The following is a 21,237-nucleotide window of genomic DNA, read 5'->3' as shown; positions in this document are numbered from 1 at the left end:
GCTGGAAAGGCTCCTCAATGCTATCTCCATATTAAGAGAACTTGACCTGCCCAGAGAAGCATCGCTGACGCAGTCAAACCGTGAGGTTTGGGACTTCAAACTTCTTATTTTCTGCTATAAATCCAATCTAAACATAGGGGGCCTTCAAAGTAAACACATCATTCATATGAGATTGTTGTGGGGGGGTTTAAACCCTTACCTTGGGATCCATCCTGTCTCTAGGCCTGGCTCTCAATCACTGAACTTCCCCCATATGAACTTTTGAAATAATAACAAATGTCTATGTAACCCAGGGGGCAGTTAGGTGGCTCCATTGAAAGCAAGATCTAGCAACAGGGCTTCAAGTCTGATCTCAGACAGTTCCTAGCTGTGTGACCCTGGGCAAGTCACCTGACCCCCATTGCCTAGTCCCTTAGTGCTTTTCTGCCTTGGAACCAATACGTCGTATTGATTCTAAGATGGGAGGTAAAGGTTTAAAAAAAAGATTATATGAGAGGCACCCAAGTTTGAATCTAGTCTATGTAAGTGCAAAGCTAATTTCCTTTAGGAGTGGGTTTAGCACCTTGCAGGTGGTACTTCTGTGGGTATGGCAGATGACAGGGGCAAGAATTATCATCAGTAAAGCATCCTGATACAGTGGAAAGGGCATTGGCTCTGGCATCAAAGAATCTAGGTTCATACCTCTCCTCAGAGGCTTACTACCTGAGTGGCCTTGGGCAAGTCACTTAATCTCCCTGGGCCTCAGTTTCCTTGTCTACAGAATAGAGGTCAGAATAGATGGCCTCTGAGGTCCCTTCCTCAGATTATGGTAATGAATGGAGACCAGCCTGTTCTCTAACTCTGACAAATGTAGTTTAGTTTCAATCCTTTAATTCCTGTGAAGGACTATCTTTCAGTAATTGCTGTAGAACATTTTGTAGAAACCAGAGATGCCAGAATACATGAGCCTATTCACCACAGAGCAGTCCTAAGAAATATTCTTTAGCTGCCCTTCTTGTGGTGGCCATTTATCGATCACTGGTGGCCAACCAGTCACAGAACTACTAGGTAAGGATGGAGGGCATTTCTTTTGGTACCCATTCTACTCTGCATTTATTCAGTCAGAAAATATCAATTCCTTTTTAAGATAAAGGCCCCTTTATGACTACTCAAAAAAGAAATAACCATTTACAAGAATTGTTTTCAAAGGGATCCTCCTTAAAGAGTCATTGGCTGAAAATACCTAAAAACCTCAGTAATCTTCTTTCACAGGATGAAAGTAGCTGCTAAATGCTGGTCCCCAGTAATTAATCAGACTTCTAGTTTCATCCTTCCTTGCTCCCCTTTTCTTCCAGTAAATTCCACTGGGTTATTACCTGACCACTGTTCTTCAATAGCTTTGATCTGTTCATCCAAAAATTCCCAGGAGCGAGCCAACTTCCGCCACTCTTGGGCTTTTAGTTGATGGTAAGCCAACTTCCAGAGGCTAGAGCGGATCTGCTTTGTCTCCAAACTGTGATCTTGTTTGAATGTCAGCGCAGGGCCTATGGGTGAGTCATAGTTCTTTTCTTTATGGTCCTAATTTGAAAATAAAGATAACAGACAATTTCAGATGTACTGTGTTTATAGTCTTAATGGGAGTGGTTTTCTCCCTTGATAAAACTGATAAAGGGCCAGTCCAAATGAATTTGTTCAGGGACATTTGTTTTCAGGCCAAATTTTATCATCCAGAATGCAAGGGGATATCTCTAACAAAAAATATCAAACACTGCCTGTCTGACCTTGGGATGTGGGGATTCTGCAACATGTGACAGCATGTTTTCACCCCAGGACTGACCTGATTGAGGTTAGAATGCCCAAAGGGAGAATGAGAACAGCTCAGCCAGAGCAATGCCACTTAACAGATAACCTTCAGCACACTGACTCTCTTCCCACTCCCTTGGGCAGCTCCTCCCTGAACTTTCTAGTTTGGTTTCATTCTTCAAGGTTGAGTCTCTCTCAGGGTTGTAATCTTGAAATCTTTCATAGTCAGGGTAGTTTTTTTCAGGTGACCTTGTAAAAGCTCATTTGTTTTTTTCCTTCTCCCTGGTCACAAAGTACAAGGTTGTGGGGAAAGGGGGAAAGGAATGAGAGAATCACAAAAAGAGATGGACGGGAATTCGGAAACCATCTCTCCTAAACCTCTTTTCTTCCAGATGAGAAAACTTAGGACTAAAGAATTCAAAACAAAAAATGAATGAAAACCTCCCCAACATTAGCTCTGAAAGCTATGAAGATCTAGGTTTGAATCCTATCCTTGGTACATGTTTAGACAGCTAGACAAAGGTTAGTGTAATTGGAGCAAACAGAATAGTGAAAGTCAACTGAAAAGTACCCCGGACCCCAAAAGCATGAGCCCGGGCCACTTCTGGTAGGCTATGTATGCTCTGACTCAGAGTTGAAGGATTTGGCACTTTGAGAGGAGAATATCTCAGAGCTGAGTCATAGGTCAGCTACCCATCAGTAGACCTTAATAGGAATAACTCTACCTCCTCCTGGGACTTTCTCCTTTCCTTCCTTCTAGAATGTATGGCATGGAATTTTCTCAGGAACTTCTCAGGACACGTCTGAAATGTAGCCGACACATATAAGTAGAGCACTTGTTTGGCTAGGAAAGTGTGAGGATGGACTTCAGGTCTTTGGCTGCATCATCTGCCTTTCCCTGAGCAAAGATTACTAAATAGTGACCCTGAAAAGTCACAGCCTTGGAAGCTACCTGATGAGTGTGAGAGGTTAGTGACCCCCTGGGCCCTTCAATCAATGCTAGATACAGTATGGGAGGTGCTCCCTAAAGTTACTAGGGTACCACCTGGGCGAGAAGATAACCAAGATAAACCAAGAGGAAGAGCCAAACACCTGCAGAGTCTGACTTACTAGATGTGAATCCTGAGTGCAAAGATGAGTCAAAGATGAAGTAAATTCTGATTCGTTATTTCCAAAAAAATGTTTTGTGTCTTAAAGTTTTAAATATCAACTTCTTAGGAGAGTAGAACAGTAATTATAAGTTACTGCTTCACATTTTTCTTTGTCAGTGTGCATTTTTGTATTTTCTAATATTTCTTTTGTGTGAAAGAAAGAAATAGCTATTCTATGGCTTATTTACTTTGTATATTGACTACTTTTCCACTTCTCCATTTGGGAAGAGGTTAGATCTAGCAACAAATCTAAGCTTTAAGTTATTTCCCTGGGGCTATAGGATTGGGAGCAAGAGGCAATGAAAAAAGGAATCTAAATCCTCTCTATAGAGACCAGGCTTCCCCAGGACTGATCCATGCATGTGGTTTGACACACATGCAGTTCCCATGAAGAGGAAAGGATGAGTACCTTGGGCCACCTAGACCCAGTGGGTCTACCCATAAGAATAAATTGTGGCATATTCATGTCAGATCCAAAAGAGGTTAACATTGTTCTAAAAAGAATACTCACAAACTTCATTTAAAATCACCCTAGACAAAATAAAATATTTGGGAATCTACCTGCCAAGATAAACACAGGAATTATATGAACACAATTACAAAACATTTTTCATGCAAATAAAACTAAATCTAAACAATTAGAAAAGCATTAATTGCTCATGGATAGCATGAGCTAATATAACAAAAAATGACAACCTACCTAAATTAATTTACTTATTCAGAGCCATGCCTATCAAACTACCAAAAAAACTATTTTATAGAATTAGAAAAAATAGTAACAAAATTTATCTGGAAGAACAAAAGATCGAGAATATCAAGGGAACTAATGAAACAAAGTGTGAAGAATGCTGGCCTAGTTGTACTAGATCTTAAACTGTACTATAAAGCAATGATCATCAAAACAATCTGGGACTCTGCTAGGTCTGTACTCCAAAGAGATAATAAGGAAAAATACTTGTACAAGAATATTCATAGCTGTGCTCTTTGTGGTGGTAAAAAATTGGAAAATGAGGGGATGCCCGTCAATTGGGGATTGGCTGAACAAATTGTGGTATCTGTTGGTGATGGAATACTATTGTGCTCAAAGGAATAACGAACTGGAGAAATTCCATGTGAACTGGAATGACCTCCAGGAATCAAAGCAAAGCAAAAGGAGCAGAACCAGGAGAACATTGTACACAGAGACTGATACACTGTGGCACAATTGAACATAATGGACTTCTCTACTAGCAGCAATGCAATGATCCGGGACAATTCTGAGAGACTTATGAGAAAGAACACTATCCACATTCAGAGGAAGAACTGTGGGAGTAGAAACACAGAAGAAAAAAACATCTCCTTGACCACATGATTCAATGGGGATATGATTGGGAATGTAGACTCTAAATGACCACCCTATTGCAAATATTAATAATATGGAAATAGGTCTTGATCAATGATACATGTAAAACCCAATTGAATTTCTCATTGGCTACAGGAGGGGGGAGGAAAGAGGAGAGAGAAAGAATATGAATATGTAACCATGGGAAAATATTCTAAATTAATTAATTATTTTTTTAAAAGATCAAGATGGTACTGACTAAGTGATAGAAGGGGGATCAATAGAATAGACTAGGGGTAAATGACCTCAGCAGCCTAGTATCCAATAAACCCAAAGATCCCAGCTCTGGGTATAAGAACCCACTATTTGACAAAAACTGCTTGGAAAATTGGGGGGAAAGTATGGCAAAAATTAGGTTTAAATCAATATCTCACATCTTATACCAAGATAAATTCAAAATGGGCATATGACTTAAACACAAAGACTGATACTTTGAGTAAATTAGGGGAACATGGAATAGTTGACCTGTCAGATCTATGAAGGGAAGAATTTATGACTAAAGACCAAGCAAGAGACAGAGAATATGAAAAGATATAAAATGAATAAATTTGATTATATTAAATTAAAGAGTTTTTGTACAAATAAACCAAATGCAAACAAAATTAGAAGGTAAGCAACAAAGTGGGGCGAAATTTATAACAAATTTCTCTGACAAAGGTCTAATTTCTCAAATATACAAAGAACTAAGTCAAATTTATAAGAAATCAAATCATTCCCCAACTCACAAATGGTCAAGTAACATGAATAGGCAGTTTTCAAATGAAGAAATCAAAACTATCAATAACCATATGAAAAAATGTTCTAAATCCCTCCTGATTAGAGAAATGCAAATCAAAACAACTCTGAGGTACCACCTTATACCTAATAGAGTGACCAATATGACAGTAAAGGAAAATAATAAGTGTTGGAGGGGATGTGGCAAAAGTTGGGACACTAATGCATTGCTGGTGGAGTTGTGAAATGATCTGACCATTCTGGAGGGCAATTTGTAATCATGCCCAAAGGGCCTTAAAACAATGCATGTGTTTTGATCCAGCAATACCACTACTGGGTTTATATCCCAAAGAAATTTTTTTTAAAAATCTGGGCAAGGATCTGTCTGTACACAAATTTTTTTAGTTGCACTTTTTGTGTTGGCAAAAAATTGGAAAATAAGGAGGTGTCCCTCAATTTGGAAATGGCTGAACAAATTGTGGTATCTGATGGTGATGGAATACTATTGTGCTATAAGGACTGATGAATTGATGCATCTATAAGAACTGAAAAGACCTACATGATCTATGTGGGATGATCTTAGACTGTATTGCTTTTACATTTTCATCTCCAGCTCATTTAACAGATGAGAAAACTGCATCAAACAGGGTTCAATGACTTGCCCAGAGTTACACAGCTAGGTACTGTCTGAGGCCAGATTTGAATTCAGATTTTCCTAACTCTAAACCTGGAGTATAAACACACACAGACACAGATTTATATACAAATATTATATATGTGTATACATATATGTACATATATTCATACTATCTGTATTCACTTAAATATTAGGTAATTGACTTCGCCACTAAAAGCAATGCAATGATCCAGGACAATCCTCAGGGAGTTATGAGAAAGAATGTTATTCATATCTAGAGAAAAAACTTTGGGAGTAAAAATCCAGAAAGAAAATGTATGATTTATCACTTAGTTGTGGGATTTGGGATTTTGGTTTTAAAGGATTACTATTTTACAAAAATGAATAATATGGAAATGGGTTCAAGTGATGTGTAACCCTGTAGAACTGTTTGTCAACTCCAGGAAGGGGTAGGAATGAGAGGAGGGAGAAAACATAAATCATGGAATCATGGGAATAAATAAATAAATAAATAAATAAATAAATAAATAAATAAATAAATAAATAAATGAAAGAATACTCACCCTTCTGTTTCAATTCTTAAATCGATGAGTTTTCTCTGCTCCCCCCTAAGAAGACTAAAGTTTCCAAAATAACCACTTCATTTCATAAACCTTTCCAAGGCTCTTCTATCTAATAATAACTCCCATTTATAAAATGTTCCAAGGTACAACTAAGTGATAAATAGTGTACTATTATAGTACCTTCTTAACAGTTAGAAAAAATAAGGCTCATAGGTAATCCCACAACTGATTAAGTATCAAAGGGGAGAACCGGACCCAGGTTACCTGACCTTAGGCTCAGTGTTCTTTCTACCACATCGCTTGTGAAATTCATCCCAAAGGTTTCATTACAAAAGCCCATCTGTCTCTAAAGATGCTGCTCGGTCACTCAAACTCAATGCCACAACAGGGCATAAGAAGCAGGAATTAAGGGAAAAGTTAAGTGTCGTATCGCTCTGTCCAAGTTCTTTGTACATTGAACAGTTTTATCGTAATGAGCATCTATCTCTGAGTAGCAGAGGAATAGTTCTATTTTCTGAGTACAGCCCTTTGTACTGCTAGGCATATCTATCAAGACTGCTGGGGCAGCTTAGCTATACAGTCCTTTCAGCATCCTTTAGAAAAGCTTGAGTAGGACACCAAAGCCCTAATCTCTCTTTCTCATTTTCAACAGGCAAGAGAAGCACAAAGCTGCCTGCCTGCCAAAAAGCATGCTGTCAGCAAGTGCAGTGGCCAGGCAGAACTGGAGGAAATCAAAGGATGAGGAAATGAGCAGGCTTTAGGAGGCTCTCATTATCCTCAAAAGCACAGAATTTTGCTAACTTATATGAAAAGAAATTTCTTTCTACACTTTTATCAGTTTCTCAGAAATTGAGGACAAAATATGACATTTCTTTTTCAAACTTTCATTAAATTCTCAGATTCTGAAGCTTTGTTGTAATGGAGAATTCATTTTTTCAGGAGAAATATGTTTAGTGAATAAAGAACTGGCCTTGAAACTGTGCAGACTTAGGTCCCAAACTCTGCCTCTGACATATGTTGGCTGTATAAACCCAGGTAAATCATTGCACTTCTCAGGGCTCTCGGCATCTCTCATAGTAGAAACTGAAAAGAAGATTCTGATTTTCATCAAGGCAGAGGAGGGTTTTTTTTTTTGCCTGGGCATAATCTAAATCATAGGTTATGGGGCCACATAGGGCCACATGAATTCCTACAAGTAATGCAACAAGAACTAAAAAATTAAACAAAAGCTCTTCAGGAAAGAATGGGAAGGAGAATAAAAACCTTAGAAGAGAATGTAGTAAACTCTACCAGAGGAATGGACTCCTTGAAAACTAAAATAGAGCAAATAGAAATCAATGACTCCATGAGCCAACAAGAAATATTAAAACAAAATCAAGATTGAAAATATAGAAGAAAATGTAAGATTTCTGATATTTAAAATCTGACCCAAATAATATGACAAAGATATATAACTTAAGAATACTTCGATTCTCTGAAAACCATGATTATTAAAAACCTAGACATTTTCAGTATAATCCAAACATCATAAGTTTTAAGCTTTTGGCTTCATTAAAAGTTATTGAACTTCATATATAATAAACCCATTAAAGTTTGAAACTGCATGAAGACTTTTGGGACACTCTATATTTCAAGAAATCATAATGGAAAACTGGCCATATTTTAAATAAAATACTAACAAGAAAATTATAGTAGTGTATCACAAAGATTATACACTATGACCAAGTAGGATTTTGTGGCATCCCAGGTATATTCTAATCTTGAAAGTATTATTGATTTACTAACATTATAACCTGTGTGCTCATGTATCAGACCATTCAATACTCCTTTTATATCTAAATCATGTATCCATTTTGATTTAAACAATTGGAAGGGGTTGTATGGTGATGTAGTGCTAACATTCTAAAAGGGGGGGAAAATTGTCCTCTGAGCACATTAATGTCTTCAAATGTTAACTGAGGAAATTGTGTAAGAAAAATGGAACCAAGGATTCAAGAAGTAGATTGTTTGTGTTCTTAGGGTTTTTAGGGGAAAGAGAAGAAAGACCAAGTGAGTAGAAAAGAAATACACCTTTGTAGCGAAGGGTGGGTAGCGCTTGCTATTTCTTCTTAGTTGTGGAGCCTGAAAAGAATATACAAAGATGGAGGAAGGGGTGGGGGAATGGTCAACATTGGTTTGTTTGAATTGACTATGTTTGTTTGTTCCAAGTGTCATAAAAGAATTTTTTGGGTTTGATTCTGTTTTTGCCATTTTCTTGAGGCAGCAGATCATTTCACTAGCTAAAGGCTGAAGAATTTAGCTAAGACATCATCCTTTATTTAGTTCAGATGACTAACTGGTTAATGATAAGAGATTTTCTGGCTCAACTTTATTACCTCTAATTGTTTAAAACAAGAATGTCATATCACCAGATACAACTCTGATGTTAATGGTTAATCTGCAAGTTCCAATTATATTCCCAGTGTTTACTGACCAATTTATTATTTTATCTGATGCATATCTGCATCTTCTGCTGCTCATGTTTTTATGTGTAAATCTTTATCTTCCCCTTTTTCCCTCTACAAAATAAAAATTACATTGTATCTATCCTATGTAACCAAATCTTTGCAGAGCATATAACAATTTGGTTATTAAAAAGTCTCTGAGTTGATAAGTATGATTAGCAGCAATATCTATCAATGAATCCCTGGACAATTTTTATGTCACAAAAATGATTTTTCCATATATTTTTAATTAGATGGGAGAGATAAAGAAAGGGAAGAGAAGTTAGCTATTGTGATAACAACAACAAAAAAGAGCTATTGAAACATTTCAAAATATGCATGGGTGGGAAAAGAAGTTCAGGAGAGAGAACAAGCAGACAGGAAGGATCATTTCAAAAATAATTTGGATTTTTTACATTTTTTTAAAAGAAAGCTATACAAAATGGAAGTTAAGGAGCAGCTAAGTGGCTCAAGAGATACAGAGCCAGATCTGAAGATAGGAGGTCCTGGTTCAAATCTGTCCTCAAATTCATCCATCCTAGCTATGTGATCCTAGGCAAGTCACATAAATAACCCCAGTAGCTTAGCCCTTATTTCTCTTCTGCCTTGGGACCCATATTTTAAATTGATACTAAGAAGGTAAGGGTTTGTGTTTTTATAATACAGATTAATCATTTCACTTATAATTTCTGTGCATTCCAGCATTTATTAGGAAATACTTTTTGATGGCATTAAGTTCAGCATAAAAATAAATAATTTTACAATCTGTTTTACTTTGACTTTCATAAAACAACATTAGCTCAAGACAAAGGTATTTTACTAAAATAGCATAGTGGCATTGTGGATATAGCACTAGACTTAGAGTCAGAAAGACCTGGGTTCAAATCCTTCCTCAGCTATTTTCTAGGTATGTAACTGGCCAAATCACTTAACTCTTCCTCAGCCTTTTTTTTCCTCATCTGCAAAATGGGGATAATAATATCACCAACCCACAGGGTTGTGGTAAGGACCAAATGTGATACAAGTGAAGTACTTTTCAAAAGTACTTTAAAACACTGAGGGGTGAAGAACAAACATTCATTAAGCATCTACTATCCAGATACTTGTTAAGTGCTTTACAAATTTTATCTCATTTGATCTGTATATAAATGCAGTAATAATATATATGTATTACATAAATTAAGCAATTCTTATAAATAATAATAATATGTCTTTCCCACAAACCTAGCTATACTTCTGTAAAGGGTAGAGTCATTGAATTGATGACCTAGCAGGTCTCAGGAGAGACAGATCAAACATTTTTTGTTCTTTTCTTTTAAACCCTCACCTTCCGTCTTAGAATCAATACTGTATATTGGCTCCAAGGCAGAAGAGTGGTAAGGGCTAGGCAATGGGGGTCAAGTGACTTGCCCAAGGTCACACAGCTGGGAAGTGTCTACCTAGCTGCCCCCAGATCAAGTTTTGAAAAGATGATTAAGTAGAAATTAAGGAGGTCAAAAAGCTGGGGATTCCAAAATGGTGTGGTACAGTGTCCTGCTGAGAGTTTGGAACTTGAGATTTCCCCTCCTTTCCTGCTGAGATAAAGAACCATTGAGGTTGCTGATTCCTGATTGGGTGTCTTTATGTAATCCATGCTCTGCTAGACCCTGGGCAAACTTCCCCTCTCCAGAAACAAGAGCATGTTCAGCTATTGAAGGCTGGTTCCCATATCCTGCAGATGCAGTGGCCTGGCTTTGAGAGACACATTGCTATCCCCTTTCTGGCTTCCCCAAGACTCAGATTCACAAGCTTCCGTGGCTGGGGATGGGCAGGAAGTAGGGAGAAAAGGTGTTGTGGGGAGGCTACCATGGTTTGCTTGGTCAGTGTGTGTCAGCAATGTTAGTGGGTGATTTTCTGGATGTCCCCAAACCTTGTTATGTTAAATAAACTTCTTGGTTTCTTTTTGCTGTGATATCACATGGTTAGCAGTAAATTAGTTGTTCTTTCCAGGGAGGGAACTTCAGAGAGCAAATGAGTCATTCGAATAAAGGGCTGAGTAGAATCTTGGAGAGACAATTTGGGTCATTTGTCACATCCAGAACTATTGAAATGGAGCTCCCCCTCCCTCAGCACCAGAAGCATCCATTATGCCGGGCAAGAGAAACAACAAGAAAATAAACTTAAATATGAGATTTGGGTTCCAGGCTCAGAGAGCATCTTTAGGAGTCCAAATGTATTGAGGCTGCCTCCTCTACCCAGTCCTAAATAGGGAGATTTTATGAGAAGCAAGGGACGTTCTTAGACTCAAAAGACCTAGAATTGCCCACTCAGTAATTATGTGATCTTGGGCATGTGGCTCACCTGTGCTACATCTCAGTTCCCTCATGTATAAAATAAGGTAGGAGTAAATAATGATGATGATAAGTTAGTTAGGTGGTGCAGTGTGTAGAATGCTTAGCCTGGAGTCAGGAGGACCTGAGTTCAAATCCCACCTCAGACATTTAACAGCTGTGTGACCCTAGAAGAGTAACTCAACCCTGTTTGCCTCAGTTTCCTCATCTGTAAAATGAGCTGGAGAAAGGAAAACACTTCAGGATCTTTGCCAAGGAAACATCAGACATGACCAAAACAACTGAATGACAACAATGCATTTGTATATATACATATATGGTAAATAACAGATTTTATTATTATATGATTTTTTAAAATACCTGCTTTACTTATCTTACAAAGGTAGGATGAAGATCATTTGCCTCCATGGGATGGGAGTGGGGAGAAGGAGGAGCAGACCAGTGATTTAATTAGTATAGAAAACTCAGTGAGAAAATATTCTATCTACCAATTTGGATCACCAACTATGCTGCAACTTATATCCTTAGAGGTCATGGAGACATTAAGTGACTCACCCAAGGTCACACAGTCATTAAGTGTCAGATTCAGGCTCTGATCCCAGGTCTTTCTGAGGTGTCTGTCTGACCACTGACACCAGGCTGCCTCCTTCTATTTGTAACCATTAAGCAATAGGCTCTGTGCCCAGATGATGACTGAGGAAATGTATAAAATACATTATGCTGAGACCTGAAAGTGGTGGCACCCTTCCCTTTCCCCCAAACCACCAGTCTTGCCTCAGCCCAGTCATCATTCTGGGAATGGAGCTGGAGTCTGGCAACTGTTCCTCCAGGTGCTCTGTCCCTATCTACTGAAGATGGACAAAAGAAAGTTCTTGCAACCTAAGGGCTTGGCACTGTCCATCGGTTCAGCAGTTTTGCTATGATCTGATCAGTGGAAATAATATTAAAGAAGAAGCGTTACCTTCCATTTGCTGCAGTGCCCTAAGAACCCTGGAGCATCTCCATCTGTGTGGCAGCTGACATCTTCTTTGTGCATTTTGTCCACCATGACAATGTGAGCTCCTGGAAAGGAGGGACTGTGTTCCTTGTTTCTTTGTATCCCCAGTGCTTTCCACAAACCAAGCAACAATAATGATAATATCTAACATTTATGTTATGCTTATAACGTGCTAGGTGCTCTGCTAGCTCTTTACAATTATCATCTCATATGATTCTCACAACAGTCCTGTGAGATTATCATCATAATGATAGCTGACATTTATCCAGCACCTACTATGTGCCAGGCTCTGGGCTAAGCACTTTATAAATACTATCTCATTTGATCCTTAAAACAACCTTGAGAGGCAGGTGTTAGTATTATCTCCATCTTACAGAAGAGGAAACTGAGGCAAATGAGGATTCAGTGACTTGCCCATTGTCACACAGCTAGTAAGCACATGAGATGGGATTTGAATTTAGGTCTTTCTTCCTGACTCCTAGCTGGTCATTCTCTCCACTGTGCCACATATCAGAAATAAGTGCTCCATTTATTTCTTTGTTCATTTAGAAAGAGTTTTTCAACCATAATGGATTTCCAGTTAACGTCCATTTAAGGAAGAAGTACATTTGACCAGAGAAAACAATTTCTCAACCAGTAATTCCATTTCCCACCAAGGTTTTTTGGTTTGGTTTTAACGGTTTTGCCCTTTGCAAGTTTTCCATTTTATTAATATGTTTCTCTTTTACCAATCTTTAATAGGGCATAGGTCATCACAATGACATTCAGCTAAATTACAGTGGAAATAAAGCAATAATAGAATATTTTCCTTTTAAACCCTTAACTGACTATCTCACAAATACAGTCACAATAGGAAGAGTAGCTCTTTCCAAGAATACATGGGAGATATCATCTAGATTTCCCACCAAGTTAAGGAAGAAATAGCATAGAAAACAGAACTCAGCTACTATCCCAGCTACCCCATTTTCCCTGAGGCGTAGTTTGGCATGCCATCCATCCTACTGCTTCCTCAGAAGATGAATGATACATTCATTTACCTAAGAGGAAACCAAAGGGAAACTAGAGAGGCAGGAAGGTAGGGAAGAAAGAAAAAGGAGGAAGAAGCAAAACAAGGAAAAGAGGAGGACATTTCGGTCAGGATTTTTTGAAGACTCCCTTTTAAAACTCTGTACCAGACTGAGTGGTGTATGTTTATAACTCTGTGTGGTGACTCAGGGGACCAGGCCTGGCCTGTATATAAATTGTGAAACAGATACAATTCTTGGTCTTTCTTATTCCCCAATGCAACCCTACTTTATGCTCTTTCTTTCCTTGTAGAGGTCTCTAGCTTCTCCCTTTCTCCCCCTAATAATTAAAAAAAAAAAGAAAATGGCCCGGGTCCTAATTAATGACTTGTTCTTTGTAACTACTTTAGTGGTCCTGTGTTTTTCCATGTAGACAGGGAAATTTTCTTAGCAAAGATTCTTAAGTTGCTGTGTCATTTCCTTCTTCAGTTCATTTTACAAATGAGGAAACTGAGGGAAACAAGAGTTAAGTGACTTGCCCAGGGTCACACAGCTTAGTGTCTGAGACTGGATTTAAACTCAGTTCCTCCAGTCTTCTATTGGCTGTGCCCCCCCTCTTATGCATGGAATACAAATATCTTAAAGGAATTTTCTAGCCAGCAGGAAGAAGGTGGCATTTCAAAAAAACTAAAAGAGCCTCAGGCTGTGAATTTTGCACAGCTGAGATCCCTGCAGCTACCAAGGCAGCTCCGCATAGAATCCTGTCATGGCCAGCAGATGGTAGCAGAGAGCAGCACAAGGCTATCTCCAGAAGTCACCTTGAGGAGTCCCTAAATATGTAGTCTTCTACATGTATGCCCCTTCGATGCATGTTCCCTGGCCATAAGGATTCCCTTTCCTCACTGAGAATGTGCCGTGCTGTGCAAGAGTATTGGGAATCCTGTCGTATATTTTACTGTTCTTTATTCAATGCCTTTTGTTTTTACTTCATATGTCCTATGGTCGATCTAGTAAAAGACTCAGCTGTGGGGGCTCAGGGGGCTGGGACTTTGATAGAAACTGCCCCACAAGTTGTCTTGAATAAGGTGCTAAAGCTTTCGTGTGCGTGCGTGCGTGCGTGTGTGTGGAGGGGAGACTAGGGGAGCGGAGCTGATGTGATTTGGGCTCTTTCCTCTACATGGTTAGCAGTTGTGGAAAGGAACAAAACCTAAGAAGGTCCCATAGGCGTGAAAGCAGCTTTTGTTGTTCAGTTGGGTTCATCTCTTCGGGATTCTGCTTACACACAGCATGCCACTGGAGTGGTGTGCATTTCCTTCTCCGGCGCATTAAGGCAAACCGAGATTAAGGGACTTGCCTTGGGTCGTGGAATAAGGGTCGGAGGCTGCATCGGAACTCAGGTCTTCCAGACTCAGAACCCAGAATTTTCTCCACTGAGCCACCTAGCTTCCTCTGAGAGCCTCTTTGGTCACCTCTGAACCTCCTAGGCAAAGAGAGGTTCAAGAACTTGCCCAAGGTCATACAGCTGAAAGCATCTCAGGCTGGATTTGAGAGCAACTTTAAGGGATCTCTTTTAAAGAAATACCCCCAACTTCCTTGTAGGGAGCCCCACAGATGAGTCACAACCCTTCTCTTTCCTTACCTTTTTCCAAGCGTAATATCTTTCTGCTTTGATGATCATGTCTACGATGAGAGAATGGTGGCTCCTGGATGCTACAGCTAATGCTGTCTTTCCTTGCTGAGAACAAAAGACGTCATGACTGATAGTGGCTCTGAGAACCGCCATTCATTTCCAAGCATACCATTGCAAGGATGTCATGTGGGAAGGGGAGATTTGGGCTATTGGGTTGCCTCATCAAAAAAGAAACCAAAAAAGTCTCAGGACTTCCCTCAATCTCTCCAGTCTGCCCTGTGGTGGAGAAGTTCAGCTCAGCATGAACAAAACCACATCACTTTCTCCCACTTAACCCCGCCCCTCTCCCCAAACAGGGTAGACCAGGACTCCGGGTCCCCACTGTTGGGCCTGCCTCCCATTTTCTCCTAGCTTCCCGACCCTTGGCAGCTCATGAGGCTTTTCTGTGCCTCCCCATTCCCTCTTCTGTAAACTCAGGGGATTGAGCTCTAAAATCTGTCGAGGCTCGGACCCTGGGACCCACTACCCCCTTTCAGCTCTGATTGGAGTCTCCTAAAGTAATTTGAGCAAAGATATTAGTGGTAGGACTTTCCTCCGGGACCAGTCTCAGACATTTACTAGCCGGGTGCCCCTTAGGCAAGTCTTTTCCCCATGCCTTAATTTCCTCGTCTGTAAAATGAGCCGGAGAGGGAAATGGCAAACCACTCCAGTATCTTTGCCAAGAAAACCCCCTGTGGGGTCACAAAGAGTCAGACACGGCTGGAAAATGGCACAGTAACAATGGCTTCTAGGGGAGTTCATTTTTAAAAACGGAAAACTCGGAAGCCGACTGGTGACTGGCGCTTATGAAGTTGGAGCCATAATGGTCACACGTGCCCTTCAGGAGAATCTCTGACTGCCCAGCAAAGGACACGGCTGGAGTGACTAGAGACCAGGGCAGAGACCAATGACAGGGCAATAACCCACGTGATAAGGGCCTGGCTGCAGGGGCAGGCTGGTCTGAGCAGAAAGGACGGAGAAGATGCTAAGAAGAAAAAAGCTTCTGCTTGACAAAGCAAGAACCAGAGAAGGGTCGTCGGGTACAAAGAACATTTCCATGACCCAGCACCGCCTTTTACTTTGGTAGAGGAACACAGCAACCTCACGGACTAGAACCACCAACAAAGGAAATGGGTTTGCTTTTATTGCGTTTCCTCGTTGGGGAGATGTTCATGGGAAGAGCTGTTGGCTATTCTATCTATGTGTTCTAAAGACCAGGCTCCAGGCTGAACTGTCTATGGGATGAATTCAAATATATGGGAGAGATCTACATCCAGAACCCCCGACTGCTATCTCTGAGGACTGGAGCTCTCTAATCTTTGAATGCATCTGGACACTCCCCAGAAGTCCAATCCCCACAGGCACCAGGGTTGGCTGTTTTCCATGTACTGAGAGTCTTAGATGAGTCTGGAAATTAGGGCTGAAAGCAATCAGCCTCTAATCAGGGGCCCAGTAATTGGATTACAAAGTACTGCTACTCTGAGGCCTTTGCACAACCCCCTAATCTCTGCCATCTGAGTGCTGCCTTTCAACACACCATTCACAAGCATGGCAATTAGCCCGTTAGGAGAGAAGCATGCTGGGAGCCAAAGGTTTTTTTGCTCTTAGGAGCACATTTTCCTTAGGAACATTGCTCAAATGGGAATCTGAAGGCTCCTGATATTGGTATTATCATTAAGCCTGTAATACTCTCCAGAGGTTAAACTTAAGGCAGAGGAGAGAGCCACACTGGGTCATAGCTATTACAACGCTTTTCTATTTCTTTTTTCTATCCATTAATAATGTGCCAGGTCCAGGAAGCATCTCATATCTGGGGTGGGTAAAACTGAAATGCTTGTAGAGGAGATTAATGAAGCAACTTGAAAGTGTAATCTCCCTTGGAGGTAAATACTATGGGAATTATTGTCTTTTTTTTTTAACCCTTACTTTCTGTTTTAATTACAACTCTAAGACAGAAGGGCAAGGGCTAGGCAAATGAGGTAAGTGACTTGCTCAGGGTCACACAGCTAGGAAGTGTCTGAGGCCACATTTGAACCCAGGAACTCCTGCCTCCAGCACTACACTGTGTGACCCAGCTGCTCCACCTGGGTATTACTATCCCCAATTTACAGGTGACTCAGTAACTTGTTCTTTGTACAAAGCTCATATCAGAGGCAGGATTCTAACTCTCATCTTTTCTGACCCTTTTCCCTGCACCTGGTATAGCTTAACTTTCAAGGAAAAGGCAGGAGAATGAGGGAGGAAGACAGAGGGGGCTAGATGAGGGCTATTTCCAAACTATTTACTACTGAGGGGACTCCTTGAGGCAAAGCCTTCGGATATCCCAAATCTCTTTGTCAGCATTATCCATTACTTTCAATGCCCTCTAGGGCATGGGTACAACTTCAAGGCTTTAGGTGAAATCCTTCAAGCAGAAAGTAAACTGACTGATTCTTCGCTCAGCTACATTTTCTGGGCCATCATAAGCAGCCTTCCTAAGCCATTTACATGTCTCCCCCTGCTTCAGGACTTTTGGCTAGTTCAAGAAGTAAAGTAAAATGATGATAAAACCACATTCCTTCAGACCTGACTAGTGCAAAGATGGTCATATAGGAAATTGGTGGAGTTGAAGTTCACCTTTGCCCTGTGAAAAAGGATTTCCAAAAAGAACAATAATAAAATTAAATGCTATATATGAGAATCAAACTTGGTTCCAAGTAGAAATGGGAGAAAAAAATTTCCCTCCCTCACCTCCTTGCAGAAGTAGGGGTCTGTGGGTGAGGAATATTATATATATATATGTATTACCAGCAGGGGTTGATGTATTCATTTTGCTGAGCTACTTAAAATTTTTTTTTAATTTTTTGGGGGGTGGGTTTGTTGGGGAAAGGAGAGAGAAAGAATAGATTCAGAAAATGGAAGTTGATGTCAAAAGAAAAGAAGTAAATAATAATTAAAGAAAGGGAGGGGTCTCTAAACAAGTAAATACTTTCAACAAGATTGAAACCAAGGGGTTCCTCCACCCCCTTTAAAGGTCGAAGAATAAGGAAGCTTTCTAGCACCTTAGAAACCAATACTAAGTTATGAGTAATTTGTGCTTTAAAATTCATTTGGAGACTGGCTTTAAGTAATACAAGTTGATATACTTGGAAGATAGAAAGTCTCCTTTTCAAAAATACACAGTTCAGACTTACTCATTTGGCTTCCCCAATGACCCTTGCAAATTCCAAATGGCACTAAAAGACACAAATTTGACATCAAGCTAGCCTTTCATGTGAAGATGTGCTAACGCTGAGCCTGGAGCAGAAGACAGTTACCTTATCAACAGCCTTGAGATCACAGCCTGCCTTCAGCAGGGTTTCCACCAATTCCACATTTCCAAGATCAGCTGCTAAGTGCAGAGGGGTTTGCTGCTTCTGTAACAATAATTTTGATATTCAATCATATATGACTCTCTGTGACTCCATTTGAGGTTTTCTTGGTAAAGATATTGCAGTGGTTACCATTTTCTTCTCCAATTCATTTTACAGATGAGGAAACTGAGGCATACAGGGTTAAATGACTTGCCCAAGGTCACACAGCTAAGAGTATCTTGAATCCAGATTTGAATTCAGGAAGATGAATCTTTCTGCCTCTGGGTCTGATACTCTATCCACATACCACCTAGTTGTCCCTGTTGCATGTTAAACATAAATAACATTAAAAAAAACCTTTCTAAAACAAAAAAATACTGATATTGACATTCTTTTTAATTTTTGCAAATATCTTTAATATCTAGCTTAAAAGGTAACTTGATGCTTATATCTGCTTCTGCATTCAATCTATTGTAATGTGTTGTTTTGGTCAAAGTCTAGAAAGACAATTTGGCCTCCTAAAGATATGGAAAAGGGAGGAGTTTTAATAGGTAAGTTATATTTTAGGATTATTATGAACATTTTCTTGTCCCCTGTGAAAAGGAGAGGAGGGCAACCTTAAGTCTATACATTAAAAACTACTGTTTATCTAGTTCTATGATACTGAACCTGTGGCATATATTCCAAAAAGGGATCCACATCATGGCCTGCCAGACTTGGTTACTAGAAAGGCAGAGGAACTTGAGCAGAGCTGCTCCCTTCCCCTTCTCCACAGCACTTGCAGACATTTTTTTCACCTCACCTGCCCCTCTGCCCGGCTGCCCAATAGGAGTGCTTCCTCCCCTCCCCCTCTCCACCTGGGCCTAAGGACATTTCTCACAGGCCCCTCTCCTCTGCCTAGAAGCCCAATGGGAGCATTTCCTCTCTCCCCTATCTGGGGAAAGGGGAGTAGGACACACTCCATGGTGGGGGGGGAGGGGTATGGCACAGCACTCAGTCTCTAAAAGGTTCGCCAGCACTCATCTAGTCCCAGTCCATCACTTTGCTGATTAGAGAATTGAAGCTCAGAAAGATTGTTATTTGACCAAGTTATGGTATAGTGCTAGTTCTGAGATATGAGAGCATAAAGGTGACCATCCCAACATTCAACAAATATAGATTCAATGAATCAAAGAATAGAAATTAATGCTTTATATAGCTTTAAAAAAAGATAGGAAAAAGCCTTACCTTCTGTCTTAAAAGCAATACTGTGTATTGGTTCCAAGATAGAAGAGCTATAAGGGCCAGGTAACTAGAAATTAAGTGACTTTCCCAGAGTCACACAGCTAGGAAGTCTGGGGTCAGATTTAAAGCCAGGACCTCCAGTCTAGGTCTGGCTCTCAATCCACTGAGTTACCTGGCTGCTCCCTTTTACAAAGCATTTTCAAGTTTTAGGGAGGTTGGTGGCACAGTTACTGTGTGATCCTGGACAAGTCATTTAACCTCTGCCTCAAATGAGTTTGCTCATCTATAAAATTACATTAATAATACCACCTACCTCCCAGGTAGGATAGCTAAGTGCAATGGGTAGAGTGTCATTTCTGGAGTCAGGAAGATTCAGCTTTCTGCATTCAAATTTGGCCTTGGAAACTTGCTAGCCGTGTGATGCCAAGCAAATCACTTAATCCTGTTTGCCTCAGTTTCCTCGTCTGTAAAATGAGTTGGAGAAGGAAATGGCAAACCACTCCACTATCTTTGCCAAGTAAACCCCAAATAGGGTCACAAATAGTTGCACAGGACTGAAACAACTGAACAACAGCAACACCTCCCAGGGTTGTTGTGAGGATAAAAGGAGATCATTTTGTAAAGTGCTTTGAAAACTTTAAAGCACTCAATAAATGTTAGTTGTTATCATCATCTTCTTTGACCTTCACTAATAACTTACTAAAATAGTCCAATTCCGATGCTGAAACTTTAAAATCCCAAACTCAATTTTCTACTTACAGTCATCAGAGAAACATAATTTTCTTTCAAATAAAGGAAAATTTTGTTGGATTTGGAACTTGAATGACCAGAAACAAATATATTTTAATGATTACATGTTGACTTAGTAGGAATTTTCTGGTATTGTGTCCCAGAGGACCTGTGCTTGGTTCAGTGTGTGTGAACATTTTTATTAATTACTTTGGATAAAGACCAGACAACTGGAACTGCTAGGTGACTCAATGAATTAAGAGCAAAGCCCCCAATTGGGAAGTCCTGGGTTCAAATGTGACTTCAAAGCCCCCAAATGGGAGGTCCTGGGTTCAAATGTGACCCCAGACACTTCCCAGCTGTGTGACCCTGGGCAAGTCACTTGACCCTCATTATCTAGCCCTTACCACTCTTTTGCCTTGGAACCAATACACAGTATTGACTTTAAGACTGAAGATGAGGGTTTAAAGAAAAAAAAAGACAATACTCTACTAATCAGATTTACAGATGACCCAAGGCTAGGAGAGATAGCTAACAGTCTCAGATCATACAATCCTGGGACCAGGCAGTTGGAATAAATTTAATATAGAAGATGTGGAAGGTTCCTCCAAGCCCTAGAGTTCTTTGGCTCTAAATCATATTCATGGTTCGGGCTCAGCATTTCCAGATGGAGCCGGTGATAGACTGATCTCGTGGGGGTTTGCTGCTTCTTCAGTTAATTGAATCCAGGTAATTTTACATTCCGTGTGGCCTTTCCGTCTTCAGGCTAAAGGAAGAGCTGAGCACAGAAACAGAGCTTCCTCTTGTGGGAAGGGGCCCTGCCAGGGACAGCGCATCCTCTTTGGGGACTGGCTGCCTCGAAGCCATCGTTTTTCTACTCAGATATGGACAGGTCAAAGGCGAGCCTTCTAATGCTACGCTGGCTCCATCCACCCGCCGGAGGAAGCCTGAGCTCCGCTGTCCTTCCAGACGCCTGGGCCAATGAGATGAAGATGAGGACACCCCAGTGGGTCCGGCCTCTCTTTGCGTACCTGATTTAAGGCATCCACGTTGTGCTTTGCCCCCAGTAAGCGGCTCACTAAGGTGACGTGGTTGTTGGCAATGGCCAAGTGAAGAGGGGAATCCTGCTGCAGAAAGACAGAAAGCAATTCAAAATGGGGATGCTCTTCCTGGCTGTACTACTCGTACGCCTCAGCCATGGGGTATCATGTATTGGCATCAGACTCAGAGGTCATGAGTTC

At 40.4% G+C, this 21,237-nt stretch overlaps 1 protein-coding gene across 4 annotated transcripts in view; it reads right to left on the bottom strand.

Annotated features, from left to right (window-relative positions):
• Positions 1–21,237, bottom strand: part of ANKDD1B (ankyrin repeat and death domain containing 1B) — a 96,206-nt gene that overhangs the window by 16,521 nt on the left and 58,448 nt on the right. For all 4 annotated transcript variants that reach the window (XM_007486538.3, XM_007486541.2, XM_056824760.1 and 1 more), the window contains 4 exons: positions 21,028–21,123; positions 18,008–18,106; positions 14,682–14,777; positions 1,356–1,557 (listed from right to left, as the gene is read on the bottom strand). In XM_007486538.3, coding sequence (XP_007486600.2) covers positions 1,356–1,557; positions 14,682–14,777; positions 18,008–18,106; positions 21,028–21,123 — 493 coding nt within the window. The remainder of the gene's footprint in view (positions 1–1,355; positions 1,558–14,681; positions 14,778–18,007; positions 18,107–21,027; positions 21,124–21,237) is intronic.

Source organism: Monodelphis domestica, chromosome 3, assembly GCF_027887165.1.
Source record: "Monodelphis domestica isolate mMonDom1 chromosome 3, mMonDom1.pri, whole genome shotgun sequence".
In the NCBI taxonomy this organism is placed as follows: Eukaryota; Metazoa; Chordata; class Mammalia; order Didelphimorphia; family Didelphidae; genus Monodelphis; species Monodelphis domestica.
The sequence above is the reverse complement of the archived record's forward strand: the minus strand, read 5'-3'. Positions and strand labels throughout refer to the sequence as shown.